At 38.5% G+C, this 25479-nt stretch overlaps 1 protein-coding gene across 3 annotated transcripts in view; it reads right to left on the minus strand.

Annotated features, from left to right (window-relative positions):
- Nucleotides 1-25479, minus strand: part of LOC120542497 (PDZ domain-containing protein 4) — a 131642-nt gene that overhangs the window by 12670 nt on the left and 93493 nt on the right. For all 3 annotated transcript variants that reach the window (XM_039775009.1, XM_039775008.1, XM_039775007.1), the window contains exons 3-5: nucleotides 19520-19830; nucleotides 15493-15583; nucleotides 9601-9699 (exon numbers count right to left, since the gene is read on the minus strand). In XM_039775009.1, the coding sequence (XP_039630943.1) occupies nucleotides 9601-9699; nucleotides 15493-15583; nucleotides 19520-19830 (501 nt within the window). The remainder of the gene's footprint in view (nucleotides 1-9600; nucleotides 9700-15492; nucleotides 15584-19519; nucleotides 19831-25479) is intronic.

Genomic DNA, 25479 nt, shown 5'->3' on the forward strand with positions numbered 1-25479 from the left:
GATAACTTCACATCTTCACAGCTTTTGAGAGTTTAAACATTCATAAACATCAAAGTGTCCACTACGGAAATCGTCACCTGTCAATCTAAGATGTTTAAGAGGCATTGGCGGTTGTCGAAAGTTATAAAATATTTGGCCATTTCGGTACACTTGAAAGCGACAACTGAACAATTCAGCATCAGCCATCAACTCACATGCAGAACCATAGGTGAAGGGCTTAAGCATTTCACTCTTCTAGTGCTCCTGTGTAGTATAATTATCTCCTGAACCGTCATCAGTCCACACCTTGAACCTGTCCCAGTCATTCAATACATAAGACATAATGTTCCTCCGGATATCAAGAGTGAGCCTGATATGGCCGTGCAATATGTAACAAAGAGAATGGAAAAGGTAGGTGCCATCTCCGGGCATGGAAACCACTCGGTAAGTGACAGTTCTTTGATCGATGGTGATCACCTCAATAGACATGTTAATGGGGGTACGATTGGAACGATAAAGGAAATGGGTACCTGAACAATGTAAAGAAGCCGTGAATTAAATAAAAGGCTGTAGTTATCAGCAGGGAGACGTGAATCCCGTGGCGAAACAAGGAAGGGAATGTAGAGACCGCAGTGACGGACGTCCTTATATAGGCAGGCAGCCAACGACGTGGGAGGCGTTGGGATGGGGGACCCAACGCTGCCTCACACGGTGACCAAGCTGCAGGCTATGGACATATATATGTACGTAAGTAGGATTCAATTAGCGTTGGGAACCCGCGTACCAAATTTCTTGAAGATGGGCCCATAAGTAACAAAGAACGTTGAAAAGTTCAATATGGCGGCCGACAGTGGCATCATACCACCGAAATAAGTACGTATATTGGTTTCGGTTAGCGCAGGGAAGCCGCCTACCAAATTTCGTGAAGATGGGGCCATAAATAAGAAAGTTCAACATGGCGGACGTTGTCGACCGTTATCAACCGTTACGTGTAGAATTTCTAAATGAAACCTGCTTAACTTTTGTAAGTAAACTGCAAGGAATAAGCCTGCCAAATTTCAGCCTTCTACCTACACGGGAAGTTGGAGAATTAGTGATGAGTGAGTCAGTGAGTGAGTGAGTGAGTGAGTCAGTCAGTCAGTGAGGGCTTTGCTTTTTATTAGTATAGATTGTCATTTAGCAGACAAACACATACATTTTATTTTGTGTGTTAGTATAGTATTTAGTGTCCTTTTCAAGATAACATGTTGTTTTCTTATTGTGCAATCCACTCAATTAACTTGTTAACAACTAATGGTGTGGCATTCAGTGTCCATCAGAAGGAGCTCTAAGATGATTACCCCAGGACTTCCAGAAGGCATTTCTTCTTTCAGAAGTGGTCCAATAAATTCCGGAGGAAACCCTAATGCTTCTTCAATTTTTAGTGCAAGAAAGATTGGAGTTGGGTGAACAAGTGAAGAAAAGAGCTTAATTGACAATAACAAGAGAGGCCAAAAAAGGTAAGAAAAAGTTGGGAAATTGATGATCCGGATTGCCTACAGATGCTATATTCTATTGAACCAGGGACTATGGATTGTCATAACTGAGGATGAGCCAGGCGATAAGCACACTTAACACTAAGAGATGCTGCAAAACGCTTTGTGCTTTTATCTAAACTAACAGTGTCCATCAATAAATAAAGTGCAGTGCCATTTTCTTTCAATAATAAATAAATAAATTCATTTCTGTTCTTTCTCTGTTTATGATCATTGGAGCACTACTGAGGAAACTAGCAGTACCATGCAAGTCTATTTGTGAATGCATGGCCAGCCAGTTTCCCCATCATCACTCCAGAGCCACTCGTGCACAGTGTCCCGAGCACCTGCACCCAACAGGAGCCCAAGTTCACTCTATTTAACTTATTAAAAACTGTGCATTGCCCCAGACCTGCAACATACCTCATCTCAGAGATGTTTAGACAATTGTGTCATTGTAGATAAATAAAGTTGACTCCCGACTGTCTAGTTAGGGATGTGTGTTGCCTACCCATATGTAGCTCTTACCTATTCGGTACTTACTGATTGTAGAATAACGGGTTACTCTTGGATAGGTGGGTTTACTTTTTTTGGGCTCTCCTGCTATTGCACTCATTTTTGACACTTCACTGAAGCTCCTGGTAAATGTTTTTGATGATGTTCTGAGCTTTTCATCTTTCTCTGGTATACTGCGGAGAGGGCCAGTTTTCCTGATGGAATTAAAAACCTTTTATGTTTCCAGCAAAGGCTTTTCCTTGCAAGTGCATTGCACATACATGTTAATGAGGATGGGCAAAGTATAGACGAGCATACTGATGTGGTGATTTGTGAGGTGAGTCTAGTTTTCTGTATTTCTGTGGTGGTATTAAAAACTTGTGGCTCAACAAATCTGAATCTTTTTTTAAGTTGAACTCATCTAACATAATAGTTTTTCTGGCTGTTTAAAAATATTCACAGTTTCTAGACTGCATATTGAACTCTGATTGTTTTACTATTCATTTTTTGGGTAGTTTAGGTTTGATCTTTGTTTCAACGTTAGGTGTATAAGGGTATGGTTTCAAAACACATTATTTAGTCCTGCTAGATGCCAGGTACTTTATGCAGGGTTAAGATGAATTTCATGCAAATATTTGTCTGTAGTTTTTCAGGTTATCTTACTGCACTTGTTTATTTTATTTTTGCAGCACATTATTGTGTTTGGTCACTGCCTACTGAGAGCTTTCATTCAGCTCCATCATTTTTGTCTTTGCGCAGTACCAACAAACTATTTCATTTTGTTTTTAATTGTAAGTCAGACTACTTATCTGAGTAGTTACTCTTTGTCTATTTTTGCCAGATATCTGCAGCATGTTATTTATGATGTTTGTTTTTTTTTGGCAGTACATTTTTATGAATTAGTGAAACAAGTCAGATATTTCAACAATGCTACATTGATTAGATTCTTGTACAATGTAGTGCTTTGTCTTTTTTGTTTATAGACTGAACAGATTAAAAGACACTTTCTCAATGATGTTAGGCTGCTCTAATTTCATCAAACAAATCATTCTTTGCTTATGGTCAGTCAGTAGTCTATATCTTCACTGTTGTGATTTAAAGTTGTTCGGGTCCATATTCATTACAGAGTAATTCTCTGCACCACCACATTAAACCAGGTACATCTTCACAGAAAAGATCTCAGGAGTTCAGAACAAAGAAATGTGTTGACCGCTTTTAAAAAACATATAGTTGAGATATTGGAGCAACTTAGATCTTAGCTAACCAAACATGCTTGACAGAATGACTTGTCTTTTCTCATCTGTAAAACATATTATGTTATTACTTACTTGCCTAGGAAGGCTCCTTCAATCTGGCTGTTGAAGGTGAAGACTTCTAGAGAGGAATTCCTGGATGCCACAAGAATTAATAATGCTGCTCTATACTATTACTATTACTCTAAACCTTCCAAACAGGAGAAAACTGTTTTTATAATAAGTGATCAGGCTTAACTTTCGACTTCTTCTGTTAGTAAGGTTGCTACAGGAAATCCTAGTGCACCTGGCTTGCAGGGCAGGTTGTAGGTGCATGACGTGCTATTGGTTTATTTCACTGTGGCTGGTAAATTTATGGGGGTACTTGCCTAATACATGTGATGCTCACAATCAATAAATGATTTAACACAGTAAATATTTTAAAACATTCAATACCTACTGTATTATTACAGCCTATATTTACATAGCATTAATTTCACTGTAATAAGTGTGTACCAACAACTACCAGAGTCCCACTACTAAAATTCACCTATTTACTTTATTCATTTCTTTTCTACCTCTGAACAGATGATTATTATTACTTTTTGCTGTATACATTACTTTAGTTTGGCTTTTATGTTGCCTAGGTCTTTCTAAAGTTCATACTCTTTTGCTGTTTAAACTCTTACTGTCATTCCAGTCTTGTGTGTATTATGTTGAATTCTACCTCCATAGTCTTTTTCCGAAAATTATTTCTCTTTGATTTATGATCTGTTTGAACTATCTTGTATCGCACTTTGTTATACAGTTGACTTAAATTTTATTTTATAAAGCAGTTTATTGTGATATTTTCTGTGAAGAGCATAAAATTACAAATGCAATGATAAATTGCCTTCAGTTTTAGCCTTTATTATAAAAAGAAATGATTGTTTCATTTATCTTTTGAGAGGAAACAATTTCAAGGAGCTATTTAAAACACAATGATTAATTTAAACACTTTCTCATTACCTTATGAACTGTCTCTCAACACACACATACCCTATTCTGTGAGTAGTTCTCTGTGAGCACACAGTGTCTGTCACTGTTACTTCCTCAAAGTATCAAAAAAAAAATTGTACGGTAATAAAAACAACTTATATGTTTGTGTTTATAATGTGTTTCAAAACACTAGCACATTTCCTGTGCATGTCCATTTTCACACCTAGCAGTGATGTAGAATTTCAAAAAAGATGTTACACGTCCATTAAAGTGCTACCTTGTTGGATATATACTCATAATGCTGAACAGCAAACTACCATGAACAAAAAAGAATTTCTATTCATTTTGACACGTTTTTGTTTCTTTTTTTACAGTCTTAACATAGAGGAATGAAGTAGACACAATTATGATCTTTATCAACCCAGCTGGTGTTTGACTATAGATTTATATTTTAAGTACCTTTAATATTTCAAGCCAAATCACTTTCATGGGGTGGCACAGTGGGTAGTGCTGCTGCCTCGCAGTTAGGAGACCCGGGTTCGCTTCCTGGGTCCTCCCTGCGTGGAGTTTGCATGTTCTCTCGGTGTCTGCCTGTGGTTTCCTCCGGGTACTCCAGGTTAGGTGTAATGGCGATTCTAAATTGTCCCTAGTGTGTGCTTGGGGTATGTTTGCGTGACCTGTGGTGGGCTGGGGCTTGTTTCTTGCCTTGCGCCCTGTGTTGGCTGGGATTGGCTCCAGCAGAACCCCATGACCCTGTAATTAGGATATAGGGGGTTGGATGATGGATGGAACACTTTTATTGTCACATCACTTAAAACAGGTGACTGGAAAACTTGTGTAAAAGGTCCACAGTAGTAGAGCAATATTAACTAAATTTGCATAATAGAGTATACACATAATAAATATATTTAGTTATCACATCACCAATCACACACTGTTCCATACCATAGTGTCTGATCAATGACACCATGAAGTAAGAGATCTAATTTGGCATTATTATACAAATTCAATTTCACTGGTTCTAGTTTCTTTGTAAGCATCCACTCTGGGAATTTACTTCTTTAAAACCTTTATAATCCCTCTTGTGGGGCTGCATAATGACCTACTTATATCCCACAGTAGCTTAATGAAAGGGCCCCAGTTTCATGGACAAATGTCAAATCTACATTATAAAAATTAAGTCTGTATGGAATACTTTATAAATACAGATTATACATTCGGGTTCTGTATTTTTCATTTCCTGACTTCCAGAGAAATTATGGATTCCTAAACTTCCTTTATAACATGCAATATATTTTAGCTGATGTAAAGGCAGAAAAATGTACCATTCAAATTAACCTAAATAAAATCACTAAACATTGCCTACATATGTATTTGTCTGTCAGCCTGATTATCTCACCTACCCATTTAGTTGTTTAATCAGATTTCCTACTTCTGCGTTTATTTGTTGACATATTTGACTGCACTTATCTTAGGTGGCAAACTGATTTTTCCTGCCTGTTTTTTTTATGAGTTTCAGTTTAGGCATCTGTCCTTCTGCTTGCTTTACTTGCCCCTATCATTTTAGCCTTAGTCACATCTGCCCATTCATTATTCTATTATTTCCATTTCCTTTGTGTCTGGCTTGTCTGTTTCTGGGTGTCACTTTAGGTTTTTATTGTACACATTTTTAGTTATGTTGCCTGTCAGTTTCGGAAAGTATTTGTGTGGTATTTTGTCTCTCATATAGCTGCAGGTGGCACTACTGGTAGCCGGGGGCAGGTTGCATAGTGTGAATAAAAAATAATTAAACTTGAGAGAAAGTGACAGAGCTACCCCTGCTGTGAATACACCGACTGTTCATTGTTAATGACTCCATTAGCCTGTTGTTTCCATGGTTACTGACACAGAATTTCCCCTGACCTCTGCCCCAAACCCCATTCAATAATACTAAGCAACACTGTTACCAGCCTACACAGACACACATGTGTACATACACATTACCAAAACATGTGGATGAGCACACATATTATTTTTGGTATCTCTTGTGGCAAGTGAGAAAGCAGCCTATTTAAAAATGTACTGTTTTTCTCTACACCCTCTACATTGTAATGTCAGTTTGTCATTTACACATGGAGGGTGCCAGTCAGTCTGTCTATACTGCACTGTAAAGGTTGGCACATCTGCTTATATGCATCTAATGAAATTTAAAATGTATTTCAATAAATTGTCTCCTCCTAAATAAATAGAGAATTGTTATCTTTTATCTTACCTCTAACTCCTTAATGGTATTTTTTGCAGTACAAAACTAGGAGGCTGGCTGCAGAAGGGTAGTATATGGCTCATTAGCAAGGCTGCTTTTTGATGACTAGATGGCTTAAACACATTGTTCCCAGACTGTAAGTTTCTTTTATGATTTAACAGCTATACCACATTCACACACACCATTGCCTCCTGATCAGATACATAGGCAAGACTCCACTATCTCTCAAATACATTGACATTTTTTTAACATAAAACTCTCCCTTAATTGCGTAATTACAAGAATGAAAAGAGCCCTGATGCTAATGACCTCTTATAAATCAAAGCCAGGAACATTTAGATACAATTAAATTGTTATCAGTTGAAATTAATATATTTAGCCTCTTGCTCTCAAGAACTACAGCTGCAGATAGTGCATAGCACAAGTCTAACCGCAGATCCAGAGTGCTTGTTTTAATTCCAGCAGTTGTGCTGTTTCTTTAGAGGAAATGAGTTAAATAAGGGCAAAGAGGCAGATGCTAGTCTCACTCTTTCACCAAAATGAAGCACTCTACTCACAACAGTCTATCTGAATAGACATTGTTCTGCAAGCTCATGGCACAAAAGGTAAGAAAAGCAAGCTGTGTGTGGGCATTACAAGGTCAAGATTATCACCACAGACATACAGCTAACTGACTCTTGAAAAAAAATACTCTTGTCAAGCCAACCATGATGGACATGTAATTGTACTGACTATGTAAGGCTGCTGCAGTTGTTTTTACAATTGGAATCAGAACACAGTGTGAAGTTGGAGAAACAATCTAAGGTCATAAGCAGGAAAGCAAGAATCTAATAAACTAAGCCCAGGACCTAAGACAAAAAATTGCAGTTACAGAATTGAATGAGGAGATCAAAAGTCAGAACAGTTCATTTAACGGAGCAAAAACAAAAGACATAAATCTTAATCAGGGACAGGAATGATTTTGAAACCACAGAGTCTTTCATTGAACAAACAAAAAGAATGCTGAGTTCTGGACAACCTGTAAATGTACAATGCTAACCTTTAGACCTTTGACCCTGTTATGTCACATGCCTCAAGTCTGCAGTTAAATTTACCTAATGGCATACCAACTTTCAACAAAGAAGTCTCAAAATGGTGGCACACATACAAAATACATAATGTTTCTAGGGACAATGCAAATAATTACTAACATGAGTAAATACAGTAAATTGGAACCAACTGGATTCCTGGGACTCAAAAACCCTCAAGATAATATACACATTATTTTTAGAACCCCGAGACTATTTTAGAAAAATCAAAAAATAGAGTCAAATCATTACAGCTATTGATTTTTAAACAGGTACATCAAAATACATTGTCTCGAAAGTGCAGTTTAAAAAAAGGCTGTGGCGCAGTGAAGTCTTCCTATAGATACTGTAAATATAATGCAGAGAACAGCAACACACATTCTAATTTAATCTCACATGTAAAGCACTGAGTAGAAATATAAGAATGAGTTTGTAAAAGAGGCAAAATGATGTATAATTCAAGCTGGCTAAGCCATGCGTCTGGACATAAGAGCGACATACAATACTGTCCAGAATGCCGCAGACTATCAGAGGGGACGGAGATGCCCAGAGAAGCTGGCTATAAAAGCAACTTCTATGAGCACGAAAGATGCTGGGTGCACTCTTTTGAATAAGCACTTTTTTGCGTCACCCTGCTGCTGAGGCCTATTTGCATGTGTAAGTGGCTGCTGGTGAACCTTGGAAGATGACACTGGCCTTGGGTTGGCACAAAAAACCAGAGGATAGTGTGGCAGTAGAGTTGCCTCTGACCCTGCATGAGTGAAGTGAGCTGAATTTGTGCAGTGTGTTGGTCGAGGGGATGAGCAAACGGTGCTGCAGAAGACCTGGCAGTAGGGTGGAGGCATCACTGAAGAAACCAGCAATCCTTTTTAGGGTTACACCAGCGGTCTGGAGTAAAGTGACTAAATTCATTCCTCTGTATATTTTTATTAATTTCTGTCCTTTTCATTAAATTACAAAGTGACAGTTATCTTTTAAACCTTTACATTATTTTAACTTAGTAGCGCATACTCTGATCATTTTTAAAGTATATGTTGATAACATAATTAGAAACACTTTATTATTTTTTTATAACTTTTAGTGAATTTATTTAAAGCATGTAACATTCCATACAATCAAGTCAAATTTACAAATCTTAATTCAGTTCAACCCCCACCCATGAGAAAGAGAGAAAGGCCAACAGCCAGAGTAAAACTCTTCAGAGTAGTATAGAAACACTTTAAACATATCTCTTTTTTTTGTTGGTGTTGACATGTTTACCTGAAGTTGGAGTATGAGAGTCCACAACCACAAGAATTTCATCTCTTGGATTCTTTTGAAATGAAAGTTTCTGCAAATGATGCACAACTAGCCAAACTTTAAAAGGTCCCGTGAGCTGTTTAAAAAACAAGGGCTTCACTTACAACTTTACAGAGGGGTCACACAGAAGCATTTGGAATGAACACATAAGTAGAACTAGAAGAAGTGTCCCTAAGCAGTTCTCCTAGTTATATTTACAAACGGTAAGCAGGGTAAACACACTCAAGTACATAGCAGCACTAGAAAAGGTCCAGAGAAGAGCGACTAGGCTGATTCCAGGGCTACAGGGGTTGAATTATGAGGAAAGATTAAAAGAGCTGAGCCTTTACAGTTTAAGCAAAAGAAGATTAAGAGGTGACATGATTGAAGTGTTTAAAATTATGAAGGGAATTAGTACAGTGGATCGAGACTGTTATTTTAAAATGAGTTCATCACTAACACATGGACACAGTTGGAAACTTGTTAAGTTTGTGTTAAATTTCACACAAACATTAGGAAGTTTTTCTTTACACAAAGAACAATAGACACTTCGAATAAACTACCAAGTAGTGTGGTAGACAGTAAGACGTTAGGGACTTTCAAAACTCGACTTGATGTTTTTTTGGAAGAAATAAGTGGATAGGACTGGCGAGCTTTGTTTGGCTGAATGGCCTGTTCTTGTCTAGACTGTTCTAATGTTTTAATAAATCATTTACTGAAAATTTAACTCTGGTAACAAATTTAGCTCTTATTTCACACATTTATCCCAAATGTAAAACAGGCTGTTATTGGTGCCCTAAAACAAACACCCTTACCTCTCCAACATAGATTCCTAAATCCTCCTCATCATCAGTTCGGTAGCACACTGTGAGTCCCAGCTTGTCCTGCTGACTAGACTTGTACAGCTCAACCTCCTAGAGGGGAAAAAAGTAAATCTAAGAAAGTGGAGAATGCATTCTACTGGACAAAGCAAAACATTATAAAATAATTGGAACCCTTAAAGAAAATGGAAGAATCTAAAACAAGTTTGCATATTTTCAAAAGAAATCTTAGCAAATGCCTGAAACAGAAATATCTGTGGTAGTTTTCAGGTGTCATCACTATAGTTTAAAAAAAAAAGAAGAAACAGTAGATTTCAAAGTCATCTTCACTTCTAGTCCTAGCACAAATTACAGATGTCGTATTTACTTGCTGAAAAAAGTTGTCAAAGAAGACATTGCATCACCACACATTACATTTTTTATCAAAGCAAAACCTTACATTTTTGAAATAGCTAATGCTGCTGTAAACCTGATATTGTTGCTAAATGCAATAGAGATAAAACAGAAAGAAATGTGATCATTTAGTGCATGTCTAGTCACTGCTCAGAATATGGTTGAAAGAGAATGATTGAGGATGGTTCTAGTAACTTTTACTGTTTCTTGATAGTAGACATTTATTCAAGTCCACTTTATTATTAGACAGATATAATTTTAGACTTTCATGATAATATAAAATTATGATTTATAACAATTTCAATTCAACACTGAAAGAATCAACTTTGAATCATCTTTACAGCATTATTGAAATTCTGTCATTGGTGCTGTGTTCTGTAATAATATGGAGACCTGCAGCGATGTTCGTGAACCCCAATCCCCCTGGCCACTACCCTCCTACTCCAGATGCTCTCTGTGCTCCAAGAATTCAAATATTCAGCAAGCCATTTAGTTTGTTAATGTGGGATTACACATCTATTTGTGAAACAAACCATGCTAAACACAGGAAATACAAGGAAGTAGTGTTCATGGTGAGTTACGGAAATTAAAGAATCCAAAGCTACACAAAAAAACTAAACAAATTACTGATTCTTGAGAACAGACACACACATTGATAGTTAGATAAGTAGTATAGGTTGCAGATAAGACACCAGTGCTTCATCCAGCAATGATAAAATGGTCAACATTTAAAAAACACAAATATTTGCTTTCTTACCTTAACCTATTATACATTTACCTATTCAAATCCAGGTACCTTCACTAGTAATTACATAAATCATTAAGAAAATAGCACAGTTATATTTGGAGAATGAACACAATGAGCTATCAACATATATTGTCTGCTTTTGTGTAGCTAGCTTTTTGCTAATTATCTTGGTAACATACAAAACACTAGGGCTGAAATTTCAAAGTTCATTGCAAAAATTAAAATAAACCAATGAGAATAACAGAAAAAACATAACAATACAACAGAAAAAAAAGGCAAAGAACAAATTATGTGAACATTAACAACAGTTGTCATGCTCTCCTTCAGTATCTTGTGTGATTGGCTCTTCTAGTATGATGGAATGAGCTACTGAATCCTGCCGGACAGATTAACAAAGTTGCTGGCCATTGGCAAGCTATGGGTCATGTCTACAGATATTTCCTGGTACAGACAGAAGCATGACACTGCCCAAAAGTGCATCGCAGCTTCTGTCTAGCTCAAGTCAGTCAAGTGGCATGAGCTAAGTGTCTCTGTGAAGTCACCTTGTTCTAACAAATCTCTTCCTCACTGTCCTGTACACTAAAGTGAGAATTGTGTCTGCCAACATTCTCAGCAGCATTATAAATGGAAGATCGGAAACAAATCCTCAGATGGTCCAATCTGATGTGTTGGTAATTCACTGGTCATGTAAATCCTGCATATCTGGCAATGCTGCAACATGACAATAGCCCTTTCCCTTTTTTCTGCTAACATCTGAAGCATTCTGAAATGCAATGAAAACTGACTAAATGTGACCTTGTCTTACTATGACCTTAGGTGTTGTCCTGCTTGGAGCTCTTTGAGGAAAAAAGCACTTAGCAAGTCCTCATGTGCTAGGTAAGTTGCAATTCCTCACTGTGTAAACTGTACTGATGGTCAGAGGTCTAAAACAGATTGAGACCTTTTTGTGAAAGTACAGAAGCTATAAATGCAGTTTTCACATTCCAGAAATATTTTGTTTCTCTTATTCCATCAGTGTGGATTAAAAACCCTTCTTTTGTGTGGTAACTATTTAATTCTTAGCATTTTGATTTATTTGCAGATGATCCAATCATCAGTCCTGGGTATGACATTAAACTGCATCCAGCCCTGCAAGTGGTCCTCCAACTTGTGGGGAAATCATGGGGTTTGGTGGCAGGATTGACACTCTAGCCACCTTAAAAAACTTCACAAAGCTCCGAGACTAAAGAAAGGACTCCTTTTTGCTCTCCGCCGGAGTAGCTTTGCTGCAGCTGCCCAAAGGATGGCTGTTCACATCATGAAGGGGATGGGGGAAAGCCCTCATCCCCGGAAGAGTCGAAAACGTTGGAGAGCCAACAGGGTGGGGTCTGTTGGGGATCGGAATTGGTGTGGTGCTGAGGCATCGCCTGCTGCACAGCAGCACTTGGGTCCCAATTTGAGGCGGTCCATACAGGTGGGCGCATGGAACATCTTGTCTCTCCGGCAAGATGATCATCTTCCTCTGCTGTCGGAGGAGCTGCGTAAACTCTGCATTTCAGTGGCAGCACTGTCTGAAGTGCGCAGACTGGGGACTGGCCAGATGGTGGATACACCTTTTATTGGTCTGGTCGGTCTGATGGCTGTCATACTCAGGGAGTAGCTGTTGTCGTAGCGGATTGGCTTCTTCCAATGGTGTCCAATGGCACTCCTTTCAACGAGCATATTACAGGACTCAGATTACAGCACTCACTGGGTGACTTGTCTGTTGTATGCTCTGACCGCAGTGAGTGATGTCTTGGCGAGGGAGACATTTTATTTGCAGCTTCACTCGGTGGTTGATGGGTGCCCACAGGGTGGCCTGGATTTCAGCAACTACAGGGGATAACACTGCTCTCAGTGCCGGGTAAGGTCCTTGCTAGGGTCGTTCTCAATAGGATCCGTGATCACTTGATCACCTACCAGCGACCGGAACAGTCTGGTTTTACGCCTAAGAAGTCTACCATTGACTGCATCCTGGCACTGAGGGTTCTCATGGAGCACAAACACGAACATCAGCAGAGATTCTTTGCAGCCTTTGCCGATTTTCGCAAAGCGTTCGACTCAGTTGATCGAGCTGCCCTGTGGGACATCCTGAGGGTTCGCGGGATCCCCTCGAAGTTGCTGGATATCATGGCCGGCCTGTACACTGGTACTGTGAGTGCTGTGCAGAGTGGAGGCAGTACCTCTGCGTTTTTCCCAGTTGATTATGGGGTTCATCAGGGGTGGGGTGTTCTTGCTCCTACTCTGTTCAATGATTGTATGGACTGGGTGTTGGGCAAGGTCGTGGGGTCCAGCAGCTGTGGGGCATCTGTTGGTGAAGAAAGATTCACGGATCTTGACTTTACTGACGATGCTGTGAACTTCGTGGAATCAATAGAGGCTCTGATCGGGGCACTTGAGAGACTGAGTGAGGAGTCTGAGTGTCTGGGCTTGCGAGTGTCCTGGACAAGATCCAGGCCTTAAATGACCTCTTGGGCACAGCCATCAGCAGTGTATCTATTTGTGGAGAGAGTGTTGACCTTGTCGAGAGGTTTACTTACCTTGGCATTGACATTCATGTCTCTGGTGACTCTTCCTGTGAAGTTAGTAGACAGATTGGGAGAGCATGGGGAGTCATGAGGTCGCTGGAAAGGGGTGTGTGGCACTCCCGATATCTATGCAAAAGGACGAAGGTCCAAGTCTTTAGAGTCCTGGTGCTTCCTGTCTTGCTATATGGTTGCGAGACATGGACGCTATCCAGTGACCTGAGACGAAGACTGGACTCCTTTGGTACTGTGTTTCTCCGGAAAATCCTTGGGTACCGTTGGTTTGACTTTGTGTCATATGAGCAGTTGCTCATGGTGTCCCGAATGAAGCACATTACCTGCATTGTGCACTATGACTATGTGACGTGTTTCCCCGAAGGTGATCTGGCTCGTAAGATCCTCATTGTTGGGGACCTGAGTGGCTGGACCACGTAACACCTGGCTGCGGCAGATAGAGGGTCATTTCCGGAGGGTAGGACTAGACCGCATGTCTGCCTGGTGGGTTTCCCACCGGGATCCCAAGTTGTTTCGTCATGTAGTGGGTGCGGCAACGCACTGTACCAGTGCATGCTCTCCAACTTGACTTGATTTGTTCCAATCATATTGTTAGTAATTCTTTTGTCACAAGATAACAAATTGTTTTCACACCATGTGCCATTCAAGTTCTGTGATCAGTACATATTATTAAAATTGACAGTCATGAATGATATCCAGTTTATTTGTGAATGTTTGCTACTCACTTGTTGGTGTAGTGGATCCTGTGCCAGAAGCTGCTGCAATAGTTTTTGGTCCTAAATTGAACAAAACTGCTACACAGTGTGGACAGAAGAATGTTTGCTGTCCTGAACAAGCATGCTTTATTCCTTTATTACCTCTAAAGAATGGGACATGTTCTGTAAGGATTTTTATTTGTTTTAATCAATAGTTTTCTTTTGTTGTCTTTAAAATTGGACAAATTGTCTTCAAAGCTAATTAAAGCCTATTGAAACCATGAAAAAAATTTTGGCTTAGTCTTCACATTTGCTTCTATAGAGTAAACAGCCAGTGCATTTCATTTGGCATTTTTGATGCATATTTTCCATGAGCTTGCCTGCTGCTTATAGTATTAGAAAAAGTAGATGTTTAATTGTCTATTCAAGCAGGCATACACAAACACATGTTGATGCTATGAATTGGTAGGATACAAGTTCTATGTAGAAAGGACAGGTGTGTATATAACAGTTGTGCAGAACCCGCTATGTAATGGCTTACTTTTTTCATATAATGTCTCACAGAGTGCTTCTTTCTGCAAGTGCTTTAATGTGTCAGACCCTTTCTATGCATTTTAATCTACTTGTGTGCAGCTTTTATATGACAAGCAAATTGATGAGGCTGCCTCTTACCAAAAAGTTTCACAGTCAAAAAAGATATGATGTTCCATGACTTGAAAATAATTTGCGTATTGTCACACACGTGTGAATGGGAGGCAGCTAAAGGGCTTGAGTAAGGGCAATTCCAAATCAGAACGGGATGTGGCAGAGTGCATTGATTCTTTTTCTCCCTGGCCTGCAGACCATCCACGGGAGATTCCACTTGGCCCTGTTGACGTCACTTCCGGGTCCGAGCCTATGGCTGAAGACCCTTATGAACCCGACCCCTCTGATTTTACTTCCTGTCTTACCCTTTAAAAAACTCCACCTTTTCCTTGTTCCCTCAGTTCTGTTTTGGACTCTGTTTTGTGCACATCAGTGCTGTATAAACATTTTTATGACTTTGCAGCCAGGATACCAAATATACGGGTGGCTGGCCCAAAACTTGCTATGGCTCTGTGTGGAGTTTCTGACAGTATATACTCCAGGAATAATATTAAGAAATCCCTGCCTTGATTGAACTGTAAACTTCACATGTGAGAAATACCTTTGAAGATAAAGAGCACTTTATACATTAATTTGTAGTCATGAAGACTGAAATTAAGTTTTTTTTTAAGAATGTTTACTCACATACTAGTGGCATGTTCATATCAGGGTAAAGAGTGACTTGTATGATACTACATAAAAAAAAATACGGAACTAGAATGCATCAGTTAAAAAAAAAGACAGCCCATGTGCAAAACATTTGACCCAAAGGCAGATATTTATTTTTCTCTAGCCTACCCTATGTTTATAAAACTTTTGCTTTTTTTATTAGAATGGTACAGAACGTCTAAGAGCTAAACACTCCCACCTCATATTCCAGTTCATCTGCTCTGTCTACTTCATGGTGGCTCCCATCCAGATAGTCATTGGGGTCGTAATATTCATGGTCAAGAGGTGGCCTGCAAAAGAGCAGTAAGAATGGTAATGAATCATTCAACATAATCCAAGAAAAGTTCCTTTAAATATAAATGCACAAAATGCAACAGTTGCAACCATATTTAAATTAAACAGGTATCTGAAAACAGTAAATGTATGAGCTTTGTATTCATTTACTTTATACAGTAATTAAAATAGTTCAAATTATATTTTTAGCTTGTTTTGTAACTCCAATATCAAAGCCAATTCAAGGCAAAATAATCAATATGGTTACTCTTCAGGGAACAGATAAATATGTTAGTTGTATACAAATACAGTAATTCATCAATTCACGATTTTTTTTTCAGTTGTCATTGATGCCCGGGGATGAAACAGGGGACCGGAAATGGGAAAGTGGAGCGCAGGAGGGTGGCCTCTCTGGACTGCATGGGGTCACGGAGCTACGAAGCTCAACCCTGTGCAAAGACGGAGTCACCGCCAGGGGGCGCCCGGACGTTGTTGGAACCCTGGATGGCAGCACTTCCACCACACCAGGAAGTCCGGGTCAATATAAAAGGGGCCGCCTCCCTCCAGAAGATGAGCTGGAGTTGGGAGGAAGGAGACGAAGCTTGTGACGAGGGGAGTGGAGGTCATTGAGAGGAAGAGGAAGAGAAAGAGACTGAGATTGTTGGCATTGTAGTGCTGTGAAATTAATAAACGTGTGCATTTTGGACATTCTGGTGTCTGTCTGTCTGTCTGTCTGTGTCTAGGGGCATGCTTTTTCACACAGTCAACTAGATTACTGCAAAGCACTCTTTATAGGACTAAATAAGCAGCAGCAAGAATCTTAGCTACAAAAAGAAAATCTGAGCACATCTTTGCAGTCACAAAATTGTTACAGTGGTTACCCATTTCCTTTAGAATTGCCTTAAAAATACTACTAATGCTATATAAAGCCTTAAATAATCTTAAATTTTCCTACATTTTTTCATGCCTGTACACTCCAAGTCATAACCCTAGATCTTCTGATGGTACTGTGCTTATTATCCCAAGAACTAAGCATAATGCACCAACAATCTGGAATACTTTACCAATAAAGATACAGCAGGCTAATACTGTGAAACATTTTAAAAACCACTAAAATCTCCCTCTTTTAACTTGGCTATTTCATAGCTACATTTTAGTTGTACTCTTAATATATTATATAGGCTTATAAATATCATATACATGCAGTCTTCACTAATCTGTACTTTTCTCTGCTTTCTTTTACAGTTCTTCTGTGGTGATGTTTTGCACCACCACTATGCAGCCACCTGTGATGCTGGAACAAAGGCGAGTGCCCCAGCTGTCCATGAGCTCCACTTCACTGAATCTTCTGGGACGAAGCCTAGAAACAATGAATGCCCAGTAAGGACTGGGTGGTCTTTGGCCTTGGAACCCATGCAGATTTTCTTATTTTACTCCAGCTTACCAGGAGTTTGTTTTTATTTCTGTCCTCCCAGCCATCTGACCTTATTATTGTACTCATCTGTATATCTATGTTATATAAGCTTGTATGGATATATTTATTTATTTTAACTCATTCATTATTATTTTTACCTAATTTTACTAGTTTTTTCTTTCTTGTAACTATCTCTTTGGCATCTTGTAAAGCACTTTGAGCTACGTATATTATTTGCATAAAAATGTGCTATAGAAAAACATGTTGTTCTAATACTCTATATATATTGTATAGTAACCATTTTTCCTTTATCCTTAAAACTAAAGGAATATATTATGGTAAAGCATAATAACTATAAAAAGAAGCAATTTGTTAATTGGAAACACTTGGTATTAGGTCTTCTAGAAACTGCTTTCCACTGGTGAGAATGCTTTCCGATTGTCTTGGCATTAGTGTTACCAGACCTCCCTAGATGACCGCTGCCTCTCAAAGCAGGACTATGGAGAGAGATCAGCATCGGGAAAAAGAAAAGAAGTAAGAAGTGAGCTGTTGAACCTTAATATATTTTTGGAATGGAGATCTCTGAATGTTAAAATTTACATATATCTTAAAAATGCTCTGTACAGTGATCCCTCGCTATATCGCGCTTCAACTTTCGCGGCTTCACTCCATCACAGATTTTAAATGTAAGCATATCTAAATATATATCACGGATTTTTCGTTGGTTCGTGGATTTCAGCGGACAATGGGTCTTTTAATTTATGATACATGCTTCCTCAGTTTGTTTGCCCTGTTGATTTCATACAAGGGACGCTATTGACGGATGGCTGAGAAGCTTCCCAATCAGAGCATCTATTACATATTAAATAAAACTCCTCAATGATATACGATATGCTTCCCGCGCGGTGCTTTGCACACTTAAAAGCTCTAGCAGCACATATTGATTTTTGTTTGTTTGCTTTTCTCTGTCTCTCTCACTCTTTCTGACATTCTCTGCTCCTGACGGAGGGGGTGTGAGCAGAGGGGCTGTTTGCACAGAGGCTATGGACGCTCCTCTCAAAAATGCTGAAAGACTACCTTCACATTGATCCCTTCATTGTGGCCGCTTTATCGCGGTGCTTCGCATACATAAAAGCCCAACAGCCCTATTGCACTCTCTCTCTCTCTCTCTGACATTCTCTGCTCCTGACGGCGCTCCTTTGTAGAGAAGATATGTTTGCATTCTTTTAATTGTGAGAAAGAACTGTCATCTCTGTCTTGTCATGGAGCACAGTTTATACATTTGACTAAAGGGTGTTATTTCATGTCTAGAGGGCTCTAATAATGTTAAAAAACGTATTTAGAAGGTCGTAAACAGATTTTCAATGCTCTAACTACGAAAATATTAGATTTATAAATAAAGAATCCTACTTCGTGGGAATTCATTTATCTGTCTGGAGCAGATTAACCGCGATTAACAAGGGTTTACTGTATAACTGTGCGGAGAATATTTATAAACAGTGTGGGAGAGTTTCTAAGAGGCTTAAAATATATAAAAATAACCATACAAACATATGGTTTCTACTTCGTGGATTTTCACCTATCGCGGGGGGTTCTGGAACGCAACCCTCGCGATCGAGGAGGGATTACTGTATACTATATGTGTGTCTATTTACTGTATGTTCTGTTTTAATGTAAGTAGTAAATGTGTCTTTGTACATGCATTTAAAAGTGTGGTAGTACAGTATATATGGATTTTAATGGTATGAAGATAAAGAGGTGCCTGTGTACATACATTTGTGTACATATGCCTGGACTGGAATATGATTCAGCCTAAATCTTATTTTTAACATGTATGGATCAGAGGATTGTATATGGAGACTTGCTTCAAGCTCAGCCAAGCACTAAGAGTCTAAAACATATCATAGCCAATATGGAATAATATATTTATTTATGAGACATACAGCACTAGTGAAGCATCCATCCCTCTGCCATGACTAAAGCTAGTTTTTAATGTACATGCTAATTCAAATCTTTAACATAAAAGTCACTTAGAGTCAAATCTGTAACACAGAAGTGAAAGCAGGTTTGGGAGAGCTAGCTAGACAAAGAGGAACTCAATCCTTTTTCAAAAGATGCTTCTGACCATTGAGACTGCTATTGCAAGTGTGCTAGGACAGTGATTCCAATTCTAAAGACAGTAAGTCAACTCAGACTTTAGAGAAAATTATATTCTTCCCGACAGCTTTAGGCATCCTGAATTTCTTTCAGGTGTCCAAAGATGCCTGATGTGGCTGTTCTATGTTTTCAAAGTAATGAGATGAATGCTTGGATTTTAAAGCTAAATTTATTCACTCTTCCCTGAGCTGTGTTCTCCATCAAAATCATTCTGGAGTAAGAAAACAGCATATTAATAATTCCTGGAGGGTCTAGCTGTCAGCAGCTCCTTTTCCACATTGAATGTAAAGTTAAAAAGGAAAAAACATATTTTTCAGGGAGTCACTAAAATGATCACAAAACCAGTTATCCAATGAACATAATGACATGTATCAATACTTACAACTCTGATAGCACATATGGTTCAAGTACTGGAGGCAAGGGTGGTGATGGTGCCCTAAGCTTGCCCAGTGCCATGATGTGCTCAAATGTAATGTCTGTCTGGGTACCATTATCCACAAAATGCATATCCTGCGGAACTATTCCAGCTGAAGATCCTCCTGCACTGCATACACCACCCAGTGCGGTATTATTCCCTCCTCCTTTGGAGCGGGGACTACGTCGCAGCACCTGGATTACTAGGGGGTCTTTGGAACCACGCAGTGCCTCTAGAGTCTGTTCTTGGGATAAACGAGACAGCTCCTTCCCATTCACCTAGATAAGAAAAGTAAAGACAGTTAAAATGTAGTGTGAACTCAGGAGGAAAATAGTATCTCACATACAAAAAGTATTAAAAAGTCAAGGTAGAAGTCACTTTCATGCACTATCAGATGTACAACAGGTTACAGGATTATCTTCCTGAAAAGAACACTACAATAAAAACACTGACTTTGCAAAATGCAGAATAACTTATAGTGAGAAACCATTTTTAAGTACCCCAGCCTAATAGTGACTTGGTCCTTCATCTGACCAGAAAACAGTGCACATATTTTGGAACAGAGCCTCTATAAGGCGTGAAAAATGTACCAGAAAAATGATGACCTATCTTGATATCAGTGTATTTTCCAAACTGATCATTCTGTTTTGTCCCAAAGTGTTTTGAAACTCCAATGAAAGTGCACGCCATCATATTAAGGTGAATTCAAAGTCACCTTCCAGAAGCAATTATAGGGTTTTTCCGGCCTTGCTTTTTTTAGTAGAGTGTGCCTCTGCAAAAAAGTCAACTTACATTTCTTGATGTCCTGAAATAAAGTACTTTGTATTTAAATATCCTGCAGCATTTAAAATTTGGTTTTTTTTTTTGTGATCAAGTAACCCATTGTGTACAATGAAAGCACACTTCCAGTCTGCATTTCTGACACCAGGAAGCATGGATCTTTGGTTTCAAGGGGTCATATTCTGATGCTCCCATCAGTGTGAATCAGCTGGAACCAGGATACACCATATCAGATCATTTTTACTTATTTATTTTTAATCTAAACTCTATTATCAGTATCGTACACTGCAACCACAACTCGATTTTTCACTCACAATAGTGGAACCTGGTGGGGTATACGCCATATCTCATATACAGTAGACCCCAAAAGCTGTGAATCTTGATGTGTTTCTTATTGCTATCAGTGTTTCTCTATTGCTTTTAGCTATCAATAAACTGAATGTAGTCCATTCACCATTACCATTCTTCAGTCTGTTTCATTAAAGGTCTGTTTCCAAGCACAGGACTTCTTTTGGGTGAATATTGTTTAGAAGGAATATACTTGACAGAACAATCACATTATTGCAGTTATGTGTGAAAATACCAAAAGGGTTACAGCTATAGATGTATTCACAGTGGTGCTTCTAACCCTTACAGTAACTTATTTTGCCTGGCTCATTTTCATGTAGACTGCTGGAACTTGCCCACTTACCTTAAAAAGCATTGTCAAAATACTAATACATGTCTGTGTGGGTTTCCTCCAGGTACTTTCCTCCCACAGTCCAAAGACATGCGGGTTAGATGCATTGGCGATTCTAAATTGTCCCTAGTGTGTGCTTGGTGTGTGTGTGCATGCACCCTGCAGTGGGCTGGTGCCCTGCCCGGGGTTTGTTTCCTGCCTTGCACCCTGTGTTGGCTGGGATTGGCTCTGGCAGACCCCTGTGACCCTGTAGTTAGGATATAGCAGGTTAGACAATGGATGGATGGATGATGCTGTAATTGATACTGGAGTTAATTACATGTTGAAGGCAGGTCGCTCTAATAATATGGGCACTGAATACAATGACTAGACAGTAATGAAGGATTCAAAAGCATACTTTGTTGGTACTTGACCAAGGCAATGGTGTATGAACACAAGGTGGTGTACTTTTTTCCAAAGCATTGAATACATAAACACATATAACTGGACAGCACTAAATATATAAATGCTTAAATTTTCATGAGTCAAAATTACAGTGCTGGAATGTTACAATTTGCTAAACATGGACATACACATTTCTGTACATCTCTTGATGTAAAGCTATAGTAAATCAACTCTGTAAAGAAATCTGTGATCATGGGTTGAATTCTTCATAGTGTAAACAAAAATGCAGCAGTTTAATCCATCTAGATGGTCTCTCTAAACACTTGAACTGTGCCTTATCTTAGGAATTGTTGTTACTGCCACCCTTTAATAGCGTGCTTGAATTCAGTGGATCTGCTCTCTTAATGCTTAAGCAGCCTCTTTACATTTTACATTGTCTTACCCTCCCTGGTCCTTTTTCTATAAATAATATCATGTCCACTTGAGCTAATTTGACCCTAAGTAGCCCTGGGTGTCATTATGCTTAGAGCACACACAAATGAAAAGGCTGATTAAATTCATTTTGAGCAATATAAATTAGCAGAGAGCATTAATAGGAGACTTACTAGAGATAATATAAAAGAACAAATGAAAAATTTATAGATTGAAATGTATTGTTTTCAACACAAGTTCTCAACACTGGACATGCTATCTATTTGTTCATGTTAAAGCAGGGTAGATGTTGGGATTCTGCAGAAAGACAAAAAGACAGTCTACAGACAGTGTAATAGAGGGCTAAACAAAACATATCTTTAGATTCTAATGTGGCGCTAATAGGCAGGTCTGCCAACCACAATGCAATAGGAACTGGTGAAGGGATGTTGTCGTGGAAACGGACTTGCGTCTGTTTTAAAATAGGCTCATGGCTAATCACTGTGCTGAAGGAAAACATAATAAAATGAATACACATGCACCAACCAGCTCTCATTCATTTCTGTTTTGATAAAGCAAGACACTGGAATCTTGACTTCTGACTCATATCTAAAATTATTATTGTTTAAAATGTTAGCGTACTGAGCCCTAATGTATAATTTTCCTTTTAACTGAAATTTTACAGAGACAGGAAAGCACAGCTACCATGTAAAACTCAAAGTATATGCAACTTTAAATAACAGAGCACAGGGGGCACCACTGAGTCACCTCAGTCATAGCTGGCTGCCTGCCTGCCTGCCTGCTCAGCCATAGATTAATATCACAGATGATGATCAGAAGTGCACTAAACTAAAATTTGCAGAATCATAAGATTAAAGTTTGCTTCTGGCAACAGCCAAGGTAGTCTACACCACACTCAGACAGCATCTTTTTACCTCAGCACATTGACACATTTCCCAGAAACAATGCCTCTTGTACTGTCTTTCTTAATTTCATCTTTATGCTCCTGTTATACTTGTGAAATGCACCCAGTTGACACATGAGTACCAGCCAAAAGGAGATTAGTAGGAATGGCAGACTGCACAAATTAACAGACTGGCAAAACTCAGATTCTGTTGAATTGTTTGTGGCTACCGCCTTTTTATAGAACAATGAAAATATTTCTTAACGCATTAGCTACATCTGATGTCAAATCAACAAACTTCCTAAATATAGGTAATTCTTAACACCTTCAAGCAAAATATGCCTGATCGGAAAAAAATTACATTCTTCCACAATTTTATGAACTCTCAGAAAAACATAAACACAACATGTAAAAGCTTAAAACCTAAATAGTGTTGAAGCCTGAGCAAATGGCCAGTCAGACATCTATACATTGTACACTAGTTTTAGAAAGAATTAATACCCCTTCACTTTCTTCTCACTTTATTGTGTTGGAGTTTTAATTTTAAATGGATCCATTTATAATTTTTGGCTACTATACACTCTATACTTTACACTCAGTAACCCATAATGACAAAGTTAAAATATGTTTTCAGAAAGGTCTGGACATTTCTTCAAAATCAAAAATGGAAATTTTCCATTCATATTAAGTATTTTGAACCTTAATTCAGTACTATATAAAAGCCTGTTTGACAGCATTTACAGCTTCAAGTCTTCTTGGGTATGTGTCTACAAGTTTTGCTCATCAGGATATGGCCAGTTTTATTCCATTCATCTTGGAAGATCTTCCCAAGCTCCATTACATTGGACGGTAAGTGTCTATAAACTGCTGTCTTCAGGTCTCTCCACTGATGTTTTATGAGGTTTAAGTCCGGGCCTTGGCTGGGTCACTCAATGACACTCAGAGACTTGCTCTTAACCAACCCCAGCATTATCTTTTTGTATATATTGGGACATTGTTGTGCTAAAAGTTGAACTGTCACCCCGTTATGAGGTTGCATGCACTCTGGACCAGGTTTTATTCAAGTATTTAGCAGTATTAATTCTTTCCTCAATTCTGACCAGTCTCCCTGTTCCCACAGCTGTAATGCACCAGCATAGCATAATGCTGCCAGCACTAAGGAAGGTAATGAGCAGTGCTTGGTCTTCACCAGACTTCTGATGCATCATACCAATGAGTCTTTTCCTCATGCTCTCAGAGTCCTTTACAGAAAATGCCATTTAGTAAGAATAGCTAGCTTTCATCTAGCCACTCGACCATAAATACATAATTGATAGAGTGCTGCTAAATCGGTCGTCCTTCTGACAGATTCTCCCATTACAGCAAAGGAAGGTGGTTCCAAACTTCTTCCATATAACAATTATTGAGGCCACTGCGCCCTAGGGAACATTCAAAGCTTTACAAATGGTTTTATATCTTTGCCATGATCTAAGCCTCACCACAGTTTTATTGCAGAGGTCTGTAGAGAGTTCTTGGACTTTATGGTTTGGTTTTTGTTCTGACTTGCAGTGTGAATTGTAGGACCTTCTATAAAGAGGTTTGTGCCTTTCTAACTGATCAATCATTTCAGTTTATCAGACATTGACTCCAATCAAGCTCTAAACACATCTGAAGGATAATTAAAGCAAACAGGATGCAAGTGAACAAAATTAAAAGTACAGCAGCAGAGGGTGTACATACATATTTAAATGAGAGATTTCAGATTTTGATTTTTAAGAAATTTACACAAATTTCGGAAATCATTTTTCCACTTTGTCATTATGATTTGAGTGTAGACAGATGGGACAAATGGCAAATGTATCTGTTTAAAATTTACAACACAATAAAGTGTTCAGAAAATCAACGGGTCTGAATTTACTGTATATTTATAAGACTATAGTTAAATAACAGATACTACATCAATATTATTTAATGTAATGGCTTAAAAAGGTACATGCCAACATTCTTCTGAATTAATCTTGTTAGTCCAGTTTAATAGTGATATTACGAAAAAGGTTAAACTGGCAAATACATGGTGAACCTTAATTCCAAGTCACTCTATACAGAATTTCTTATACCTATCCTATACAAAGTTTGATGCAACCTCTCAACAAACAAAACATATAAGTTGAACCAATGCTCAAAATAGTTTAATGCATACTTGTTTTTTCTTTTTTCAATTGGAATTTTATAAATACACATTGAATGGTATAGCTGCAGTGTTTCCAATTTGAGGGTTGGAGGTAAAACGCTGAATTTTCCTGTTTCACTAAGTAAGGAATTAAAAGAGGGTCCCTTGAGTTGGTTATCAACTGTGGAGGGATCCATTTACACACCTGTTTCTAATAATAGTGAAATATTATGCAAACAAAAGATATGATCCCTCACTATGGCTCTCTAGTAACAGATAACTTATGTTGTCTCCTTCAAATCTTCTGCTGGTGATCAATTGTGTTAAACTATTGTTTCAGTGTTTTGCCCACCAACACAACTTTTGATAATGTGACATGTAAAAGCCTCTTTCTAGACATTTTTTTAGACTTAGATAAAGATGCATTAGCTGTAAATGCTCACAAGAAGCTTGCAAAGTACTTTGCAAGTTAGAATTTCACTGTACTCTGTATATGTGATACTACTGCTACCATTACAACTACTACTCGTACAACTGCAGTGAGGCCTCAGTTTATAGAGGTTCCAATCTTGCATACTGTATGTTCTCTGAGCCATTTCTTCCCTATTTTGACAGATTAT

Source organism: Polypterus senegalus, chromosome 13 (genome assembly GCF_016835505.1).
Source record: "Polypterus senegalus isolate Bchr_013 chromosome 13, ASM1683550v1, whole genome shotgun sequence".
In the NCBI taxonomy this organism is placed as follows: Eukaryota; Metazoa; Chordata; class Cladistia; order Polypteriformes; family Polypteridae; genus Polypterus; species Polypterus senegalus.